General features: G+C 46.1%; 1 protein-coding gene across 5 annotated transcripts in view; it reads right to left on the bottom strand.

The window, feature by feature from the left end:
• Positions 1 to 700: 700 nt before the first annotated feature.
• Positions 701 to 11,048, bottom strand: part of LOC146857170 (transcription elongation factor A protein 3-like) — a 200,230-nt gene continuing 189,882 nt past the window's right edge. For 3 of the 5 annotated variants that reach the window (XM_085647658.1, XM_085647659.1, XM_085647660.1), the window contains one exon: positions 701 to 1,921. In XM_085647658.1, the coding sequence (XP_085503784.1) occupies positions 1,913 to 1,921 (9 nt within the window). In that variant the 3' untranslated portion in view covers positions 701 to 1,912. The remainder of the gene's footprint in view (positions 1,922 to 11,048) is intronic. The other 2 variants (XR_014979861.1, XR_014979862.1) reach the window with 1 other exon arrangement.

Raw genomic sequence — 11,048 nt, 5'->3', positions numbered from 1 at the left:
TCTGTGCACCAACATGAAGCAAGAAATCACAATGCCAGACTAAACGGGAAGTACTGAAATGATTTGGTTATACATTTCCTTCCAATTCCTGATGTAATATATATATATATTATTCTGCTTTTCCTGTTATTGGCTTTTAATGTAATAAATACATAGTAAAACCTCTACCCCAGAGTTTGGCGTAATGCAGTAAGTTAGGAGCTACTAGATTGCACCTAAGCCTCAACGATCAGTGTCTGAGCTTTGCGACTCTGCTATTGACGGGTTGAGTTAGTCTCTTAGTAACAAACACATGTCGGAAAGATGGCTCCCAGATGACAACATACCATCTTCGACCTGTAAATACCGTCCATCAGCAATCTGAGGCTCAGGGGAAATATCCGGTTGGATCAAGTCCCTGGTCTTCTCTTGGACTTTGTCTTTTTATTGAAGAGTCGTGTGCCCAGGAGCCAGCATCAATCAGGTTCATCATGTGTGCCAATCACAAACATCCTGAAACCTCCCTAGACACCGTGAATGATGGGAAAAGAGTCCATTTTTCAACATGGTTCACATTTCTGAAAATACAAACCCTTGCTCTTCAACAAGTGGATGGTACAGAAAGTTCATTTTTAGAAATGACAACTGAACAGATAGTGTTACTAATCCCCAAAAATTATATTTAGACAAATGCCCAAATTAAAAAAGAAACGTATTTTCATCGCTTTTTAACAAAATTTTAATATTTATTGCAAAGCATTCGTTGGATTTCTTTGGCCCAGCTTTGAGGTTGAATAAACTTCTAGCCTCAAGTGTTTGAATAAAACTGTAGAGGATGCGGCATTTTACAGCTTTATTGCTGTCTTTCTATTTACTTTAATACCCACAATAGTCCACGAATAGGGAAACGCTTTCTTCTTTGGGTAGTAACATCATAGCCAGCCAACGTGGTCACATCTTTGCAGAGACTTTGCAGTCGAATAATGGATGAATGGATAACTCCAACACTAAGGCACAATGGAAAACCAGATAAGACACCCCAGAGACTTCATTGCCCTACCTCAAAGCCTACTGTATACTAAACTTATTAAAAAAACACACACACAAAGTTAATTTTAAGACTAACTCCTTGGCATTTATGGGGGTTTAGAAGAACCTATGGTGAAATCGCAGACTGACCTCAATGTGATCTTGTGATTTCATGTAAGGATCGAGTTCTGAAGAGCTAGAAGGGTTAATATAGTGTGCATATCGGGCTGCTAATTATGTGATTGCCACTTCCCCAGCCCTACTGTCATTACTGAGACACTACCCGGACAGTTAAGTATTGCTTTAAGGTTTCAATATAACCAGTCTACCTCCAAATAGGCTTGGAGTTGTATGGATGTCTGGTTTGAGGAGAACTACATTTGTTGAGAAAGATATCAAATTTTAAACCTATTTTCTCATACACCATCATTAATGCTCTAAATTCTCTCTTCTCAAGTACCTCTTACACCACCATTAATTCTCTCAATTTCCCGCTTCTCAAGCGCCTCCTACCATATAGATTAAGATACATATTTTACAGCAATAGCATGTTGGCTTTTTAAAGTACAGCATTAGAAAGATAAGTCTCTCACTGGATGTTAATTAAAATAAACAAACCTGGCCACACATACCACTTGTTTTCCAATATTTCACCTACCCCGCCCCAAGTCCTCCCGGCTTCAATTCATTTCGACTCCACCTGTGTAAAAGTATTCCCAATATTTTCAAAACAATCCCAGTTAATGGCTCTGAATGAGGCCATGGTAGGGAATGCGCTGCGGGTGAACTGGTCAGACCTCTTCAGACCTGCAGTCATCTTTTTTTGTAAATTCTAGGCTCTTCTGCCCTTTCTTTCCTGTTGAAAGTATCTCTTTAGAGGAGGGTCTGAGGCGAAGCAAGGCCATCAGCAGAACTGAAAGGTAGGAAAGAGAAGACATTCATTATCAATGGAGCTTTCATCAATCTGCCATGATACCAGGAGCGGCCCAATCAGGTAAGATGGGTGGGGCAGGGGGATTCGACAGATAACACCAAGGGAAAATTAAATAAATAATAAATTTTCCATCATCGTTGCCGGCTGTCAACCCCCCCCCCCTTCCCCCACCCTACTGCTCTTACCTGCATGGGCCGCGCCTGTATGATACAGTCTGTCTGCGTACAGGTGGCCACCAACAAGAGGGGGCAGCAGTTAATTTGAAAAAAAATAATAATAAAAATAAGTGCAGAGGTGCAAAGTTTTCCTAAGGACCCCACCACCAGTGGTACAAAATACCAGCTCTGCCTAGTCCCGATGCTGCCAAGTCTTGAGTCCACCTCATGCCACTTTGTACCACCACCCGACACTCTTTGTCTGCATCCTTCCCCTGCAGATTCTTTTCAATGCCTCCTCCTCCTGCTTTCTCCTTTTGCTCTCTTTATCTCCCCTGCTCTGGGTCAAAACTGAGGATGAAAAATAATTCCAGGTCCCTGACAAGGGATGCCAATTCCCACACCTGCACACATTACGTACTGGTAATCAGTGGTCGGTTGGCAACTAGACATATTAGAAAGTTGTCAGACAAACAGAAGCTAACAGACAGGCTACAGGCAGTGCACATTGGTTTAGCACATTATCATGGGCTAAATGAATGAGGGTAGAACGACATGCAAATGGGCTAGATAGATAGAGAAAAACATCCGAACATTACATTTAAATAGTGAGCAACATCCCCATTTGTCGCCAGATAGCAGGAAACTTGGCACAATCGTGTTGTCTGGCATGTTTGTTAGAAAATACTGCTATATCCCTAATTTGTTGGCATGAACCAGAATGTCATCTTTACGATATAGGTCGTAAAAATAAACCTGAATGCATACAATTATTTTTAATGTCGGCCTATCAGTGTGACATTCTTTAAGAGGCAGGGGCGTTTATTTTATAATTTATAGACGAAATCTCTCACTTTAATAAGCGCACAATTAATGTGTTATCCTTCACCTTGAATGTAGCTTAATATTTTTGTTCGGCACGGTGATGTGTAGTGATATTGTAAAACCTTTTTATAAGGCACAGCATGATGTACATGTAATTTATCAGACATGGAAGTCTAGATATGGTTTCTTAATGGAACCCAATGCCTGCACATCTTTCATCCATCCCCAACCATTTAGTGTTTACAAAGAAACCTAAAACGTGGCTTTTGAACAGATATGTAACATTACCAGCGTCATCATGATCCCCTCTGTTCATTATCTCAGTTTTAAGCGCGAAAAGAAAGGCCCAATTTGGGTGCAGGTTTTTCACTAGGCAGGTAGGTAGAGAGGTAGATAGATGGATAGATAGATATTTATTTTATTTATTTTTATTTTTGGTGTTTGTAGAGCACGCAGCTACCCCCAACGAGGGTGTCCTGGCGCTGAGGCAGTCGCCTGAAACAAACAGGCGCAAGGGGAAACTAGGTATTGGTGAAGAGCCACGTTTTAAGGGCACGATGGAAAGTAAGTTCAGTCTCCGATAAGTGGATGGAGAGTGGATGGGCATTCCAGAGTTTGGCGGTCTTAACCGCAAAGGCTCTGCCGCCTGTCCTCGCCTTACGAAAGCGGGGGATTACAAGGAGATGCAATTGGTTGGATCTTGGGGCCCGGTCATGATGGAAGTGCTTGATTCTGTCTCTCGGGTACGCCGGGCCCAGCTCCATGGTAGCTCTGAATGCCAAGGTAAGTGCCTTGAATTCTATGCACCGGATCACAGGTAGCCAATTAAGATTTCTCAGGTTGGGAGTGATAGATTGTCGGAAAAGTATTTTGCAAATCAATCTAGCAGCAGCGTTCTGGATTATTTGCAGTCTACTTGTCAGATAGGCGGGGAGACCCAGATAAAGACTGTTGGCGTAGTCCAAGTGTGATGTAATTGGGGCATGGACTACTGTTCTTGGACACTCCATAGGCAGGAAGTGGAGAAATGTCTGCATAGTACGTAACTTCCCAAAGCATGAGGAAGAGACTTGCCTAATTTGGGATTTACAGGAGAGTTCATTGTCATAGATAGATAGATAGATAGATAGATAGATAGATAGATAGATAGATAGATAGATCCACCCAATGGACAGAAAGTCAAATTCGTCCGTTCACCAACAGAACATCCCTCTTTCGACATGTCCTTTTCTGAGAAGCCTATTTTCCTCCACCGCCAGTCTCCGAGATTCCCAGCAGTGTTTGCCTCTCCCTCACACCCAACCAACTCTGCCCTAACCACGCCCCCTGAGTAGCTTGACAATCTCCATCTTCTAGGCTCCTCCATAACCTACAGAACCAGGTGAACCATCTAAGGGTGATGTAGGGGAGGTTGGAACATTGCTGAAGACCCTCACCCCACACTGTAGGGAGTAATGACTGTTCTTATTGCTGACAGACAGACCAGTGAGAGATACCTTGTCAGAGAGGATGCTCTCTCAAATTACGCAGCCTTGCTACCATAAGCTACCACTGCTTCAAGAGCCGCAGAGAAAAGAAGAGCACTCTGGGCTACGAGACACCAAGTAAGGAAAGTTCAGCAAACAAAAGTGAAGACCAACAAGCCAAGAAAGTAAGCATGAGTCATGAGAACCCAGAGATCAAACCTTATGTACAACATGACACCCGAGATACTCCTTTAGCATCCTCAAATTATTTTCTAACTCGCCCCTGATTTTCCCCGTGATCACAGCCATGTCAACACAGCCACATTTTATGCCAAGTTTTTGATCCATGTTTCTTTGGAGTTACTCCTAGCCCATACGAACTTGTTTTGCCCTAGTTCCTATATTTCAACATCTGCTCATATACACACCAAAGCTAAACTCACACCCATTTGAACACTTCTTGCTTATTTCTGTGCCCCATATATGACCATGTTTCCTGTTGCGATCTGTGCATCCACACACCAGTTTAAACCCACACCCTTGAGTTAGTTCTAGTCATAATACCTTTTGCTCCAAGAGTATGAAGGGTTTCTCTCTGAAACCAGCTTGTTCCCTGCTGATACACAAGCTCACGCCACACCGGTCTTTATATTTTAGCTTCAATTGACTTATATTAAGTGTCAATTTTGATGTTTTCCAAAATCCCTTTTGCCTTTCACAACCATCGCTTAATTTAAGTACAGACAAAATCCTCGTTTTCTTTGATTTCTGAATTTTTCCAGCAAAACAAAAAAACTAAGTCAGTCTGCAGAAATCATAAAATTTGTGAACATTTGAAAACCGAGCTGGAAAATTTTGGCCATATCTGAATGGACGAACTGAAAAGTGAGCTGGTTTTCTACACCATTATATTATACTTCTGGGGCTGTATTATAGAGAGTGCCCCTGGGGCGCAATGGGTGTTTGCGCCCGCTTTGTGTGCCCCTGGGGCACTCTTTTATTACAGAAAGGGCCGCAGACGCTTGTGCTTCCCCTTCTGGAATACCAATAGCCCTGGTGCACAAAGAGAGTCAGTGCTATCTGTAGGGGGTGTTCCCTCATTTGCATGGGGGTGTGCCCCAGGCAAATGAGAGAATCCCTTTGCCTCAGTGCCTGTGCCGTATTACCGACATGGGTGCAGAGGCAAAGAAGCCCTCAGGAGGCGCACTGACAGTGCGCCACCACCAAGGTGGCACACTGTCAGTGTGCCCCCTGATGGCAGCCCTCTGACGGGTTGAAAGGGGGCCCCATGGACACCCAGACATACCCTTGCAAGGGAGGGCAGTCACTGACTGGACCCGCCTGCAAGGAGATCTCTAATGCCGCCTGCACTGTGGAGCGTTGTAAAGCAGCAGCTCCGTATTTCACATGAATGGGCTACCCCAGGGCAGCACAAGTTTGCGTCTTCCCTGTGGGCAGCGCATTCACCATAATGCAGCACACTTTCCCTCATTGCGCCAGGCACACCTTTTTAAAGGTGCACCCGATGCAATGAAGGAAAGTGTGCCGCATGTGTAATGCAGCCCCTGTTTTTCTCCAAGCAGAGGCCTGCCTTGTATGTATGTAGAAAAAAAATACCTGTATGGAGCTTAACCCAATACTGTTAGTCAATTATAGCAAATGGCAAATTCTACACTTCATAGTGGAGGTCACAGGAACACGTTTTACAATCCATGCCATTTTTGTCATATAGCTGAGGACACGCATAGGTATAATGTTATTTCTTATAAAGGCTAAATTTGTCATAGTCAATACGTTTCTCAAATGACGACAGCAATTAATATCATTAAAGGCTCTGCTTGACTGAAAACCTTTAAAGCCAGTAAGCAAATCTTTTTAATTTGTTCTTACAAGATGACCTACTAGGAGCAAGTGCAGATGGTCCCCGAGACTTGAGAAGCATGGTTTTCTAAGAAAAGAAAATCACATTAAAGATATTGGCTGAAAACTTGGAAAATATCAACATTTGCCACTATGTCCTACATATTTTAAGTTGAATCCCCAGGATCAATGTTCTTTAGAACAAATCGATTCATTTGAATTTTGGTGGGATGTTGAGAACTGTACAATTGAGAATACTGAAAAAGCTGCATTTTTTTCATTCTGACGGTAGAGAACTTGGAAGTGGTCCAATTTCATTCTGCTCTGGGATTCCATAATCATTCCGACTGATGCCACGTTGGCCTTCTCGGACGATAAGGCATTGACGTGTCTCTGGTGGATACTTGGGATGATTTGTTGTGGATGATGAACCATTTTCCTTGGAGATTTGCCTGTTTCCTTGCAGAGAGAAGGGTCTAGGTCGGGAGATGGATGGAAGACATTTTATTGATTTGAGGGCTTTTCTACAAAAAGGATGACAAGTAGTCAAGGTTTGTTTCGTAACAGCCCATTAAATTATCCAGTAACTGTGCCCTTTCGGTTATGTAACCCAGAAAGAAGGCAGCTATTTTTTTATAAAGTTGGAAGCCCATGTTGGATAAGGTGTTCCTTGATTTTGAATCGTGAATGATGACTATAAGCTACATTTTCAACAATTTTTGAAATCGCTCGTTTTACTAGGAGTCTGTATAAAAATGTTAGATACAAACCCCTTTTAAAATGAACTAAAATTATTCGGTGCAGAGTTGAGACATGAATTTATAGGAAATTTATAATCCATAGAAAATATTATTATTCTTTGCACATCTAAAATCTTGACTGGGCCGTTGTACATTGCATGTAGATACCACCACTGTGGTGCTGGCAGGTTAGTGGACTGATTCAGTACCTTAAGGTACCTCTGCTCTCTCAATAGATTTTACACAAAGTGATCGGTAGAGTTTTCATAGTTAAGAGCTCCGGAAAGCACAGGCGGGCATATTCTCAAGGACTTATCGCAGAGTTATCGGCACTTTAGCACAGCAAAAGTGGCAAACAAATTATCGCCCCATTCTCAAGCGGTTGCAAACTGCCAATATTGCCAGTTTTCCAGCGATAGCTTCCGCAAAAAACATTGCCACGGATGAGAGCGACAACTAACGCTAATGATATGCAAAGTAGGCGTTCCTGTGCAAAAACACACAAAAACACCACTTAGCACTATTTTCAACGACCAGCCATACCTGCGATGCGACCCACAAACAGGCGATAAGACGCGTTAGCAGCAGCGATTCAACACCTGCCTTTTACTGGTGTAAAGCAGGACGACTACCTGCAGTATGAAAGGGAGCCCAGCCCAGAGATACATCTGAAGACCAACACATGTCATGGAGACATTGATCATGCAGCTCGGAGACCCAAGAGGTCCACAACACCCACCGCCACCACCCCCATGCCCCCCCGACTACCACTGAGGCAGCGCAGAACAGGACAGCAGACGTTCCGAAAACGGCATGGCCCCTCAGCCACACAATAGCAGAATGTGTGGGGAGGTGGGAACCAAGTATGTGTGAAGGAGGCAAGTCACCCATGAATAAGAATGCACACAATGCCAAGTGTGGCGGTGATGTGCTGGACAGACCTCGGTATGAAGGGCACAGACCTGTCCATGTGGACATATACTGCTGGTGTTTGTAGTGTTGTGTACAGTGGACGCAACCATGTTACCTCAGGCAGTGGGTAAGACCTTGGTCATGTAGCTGTGTCGTCCACCCCTGTAAGCGTAAGCAGAGTGGGCTGGTCCGGCGTATGCCAGTCCAGCATAGGAGTGTGAATAAATAGCCCGGGGCTCTGGGTGTGGTTCACTTCGGGGATGGCCAACGCATCTGCCAGGGCGGTGCCCCTCACCCTGCCACGAGGCCACCGCCGTGACCTCCTGCCTCCTCAGCCCGATCGCTGGCATCCAGCGGTACAGCACCACAGAGTTATGTCTGCGCTGACTACTACCGTCGACCTACACTGCGTTCAGCAGGGCTCACAATTCACATCGAGTCGCGATTGCAGCCCAGTAGGCAACAGACATTGCTCCCAGTGCGGCCCGCGAGGACCACGCATCATCGTAGGCTGTGCACCCCCTGAGCACCACAGGTGCCACTAACTCTGTTCACCACAAGTCAACGCCATGTGGCCCTATTGAGGCAGAATTCAGTAGCCAAAAGGCATTGCACCCAGTGTGGCCCGCCCGGACCATGCATCATCGCAGGCTGTGCACCCCCTGAGCGCCACAGGTGCCACTAACTCTGTACACCACAAGTCAACGCCACATGGCTGTTGGACCCTGCTGACCTCTGCCTCCGGCCTACACTGCGGTCAGATCCATTCCTGACCTTCACGGACGATGCATCATCGCAGCCTGCGCACCCGCTGAGCGCCACAGGTGCCACTAACTCTGTGCACCACAGCTCATGGACCCTTTATGATTGAGTTACGTGCTGTGGACTGCGGACGCAACAATGTCACCTCAGGCAGTGTGGAAGACCTGGGACGATGATGATGAAGATGAGGCAGGTGTAACACACCCCACTGCAGCTACAGCAGGAATATCCAGAAGGGGACACAAGCCTTGACAATTTCTTCACATGAGCACATTCAGCTCTGGTGCCCCTACCTCCGTGCACCACAAGCCATGGCCCCTTCTGGTTGAATATTGGGTGACCTCTGTACTTGCTCCGGCTACCACCATGATGCTTCGCAGTTGTTTGTGTTATGTTGGTGTTTTCTGTTTCCCCTTTAATAGTGATCACTGTTCAAGTTGTTGCCAGCACCAACCACTCCCTGAGGGCTGGCTCACACTCACCCCACACCCATTCAGCACAGGCGTCACTGGATATGTGATCCTGGTAATAAAAAGGGGCCAGGCGCACGTGCCTGTAGCCAGTTCCACTATCTATCCAAGTGTGTCCATGTGGTCATTATGTATGAATGATGACCCCGGGCCCTACCACATTACATTGTGCTGTAGACAGCGGACGCAACCATGTCACCTCAGGCAGTGGGTTAGAGCTTGGACATGTAGTTAAGTCGTCCCCCCTTGTAAGCGACAATGTTGGAGGGCGAGCTCGCACGAACAGAGTAATGAAGGAGTGCAAGACCGCTCTGGGTCCAGGATCATACATACAAGTGTTGTGTGTATCTGTATTGCCGCAGCATGAGCCAAATGACACATTAGCAGCGCCTGTTCAGCCAGGTATGTACCCTACATCTGTGTCTGGCCCATCCTTGCCATAGGCCTACACTCATGTGACCCATCACCTTCAATGTCCAACATCACAGTGCCTTTGTCAGCCTTGTGGACATGCGCAGACGGGCATGAGTATACTGTGCCGTAGGAGTGCAAGTGATGCAATCGCGCAGCACACATAAGTAAATGGATTCAGGGGGAGGGAGGAGCAGCTGTGAGGCAATGTAACACACAGTGATGCCGCTCATATGCCACCTGCAAGACGTGTCAAAAATGAATCCCAAAGTCGCACTCATCTCACCCCACCCCCAACAAGCCACTTCACATTTCATGAATGCAAGCAGTTTACAAACTTACACTAGGGATGAAAGCTCCTTTGTCTGAACTATCAGGCGGAATCACATCTGCACCTCCGACCTCGGAATTGCATGTGCTTGGCAACCCCTGACAGATACTATTGCAGCTGATTCTGACTCCCACACGACGCACAGACCGAGAGACCAACGTATACACACCCCACTCACAGGTGTCCTTGCTCGAAGTAATCTTGCATGGAATGGCCTTCACACTTACTCCCACAACATCCTAGGCGTACAACCGGTGCACACTAAAACAACTAATTGATCCGAGATGTGACATTTCATCCACAGTACTGGCGCAGGTCAGAACAGTGCCGCTTCAACAAGAGCCACTAACGCAATGGCAGAACATCCCGGATACATGCACAACCCCTGTCACGTGGAACTGTACCATGCACAAATGCTGCATTTACTGGGGGCTACCGCCTTGCTAAAGTCACCTGCGTTCAGCCTGTGTGGCATTGTCGATCGTGCATATTCAAGTGGTGCATGGATGTCTGCCTATCCAACAGGACGGTAGATTAACTGGATCTTGACGTGTGTGCGCCCCCTGTTGGCACACGACCAGCAGTCTCACCGTGATACCCGTTTATGGGATGCCTTGCAACTTGGCATACATGCTGGCAGCTGGACCTGGGAGATTGCACAAATCCTCGTGTGCAGTGACCTCATTGAACCGCTCCCCTATTGGGCTGTAGTGCTAATTGGTGAAAGGGGGTGGACACCACATCTTTCCGGACCTGCTAATGGATGGACTCGATGTCCTGTTTGATGAAGTCGACAACGATCTCATGTTGGAAATGATGGCCTACGAAGCAGCAATCACTTTCATGGACGAGTAACTACGTACCTGCAGCCACAACTGATTTGAACCCATTGCACATGTCCTGACACCTTGTTGCATCTTGGAGATCTGGTCACATATCCCACGACAACAGTGGACATGGCTGCATTCGCCTGGACTCCGACTACATGGGCGGACAACAACGCGGGTTGACACACACCTGTGAAAGGTGAGGCACTCCCCCGGAGTGGACAGTGGTGCTTGGCAACGTTCCTCATTCTGACATACTGCTGCATTGGTCTGCATGTTGTGGCACTCATCTTACCCCTACTAACACGCATATGCTAATAAAGTGTACGCATCTTCACTTGTATTCA

Source organism: Triturus cristatus, chromosome 3_2 (assembly GCF_964204655.1).
Source record: "Triturus cristatus chromosome 3_2, aTriCri1.1, whole genome shotgun sequence".
Classification (NCBI taxonomy): domain Eukaryota; kingdom Metazoa; phylum Chordata; class Amphibia; order Caudata; family Salamandridae; genus Triturus; species Triturus cristatus.
This window is presented reverse-complemented; position numbering and strand designations above follow the sequence as displayed.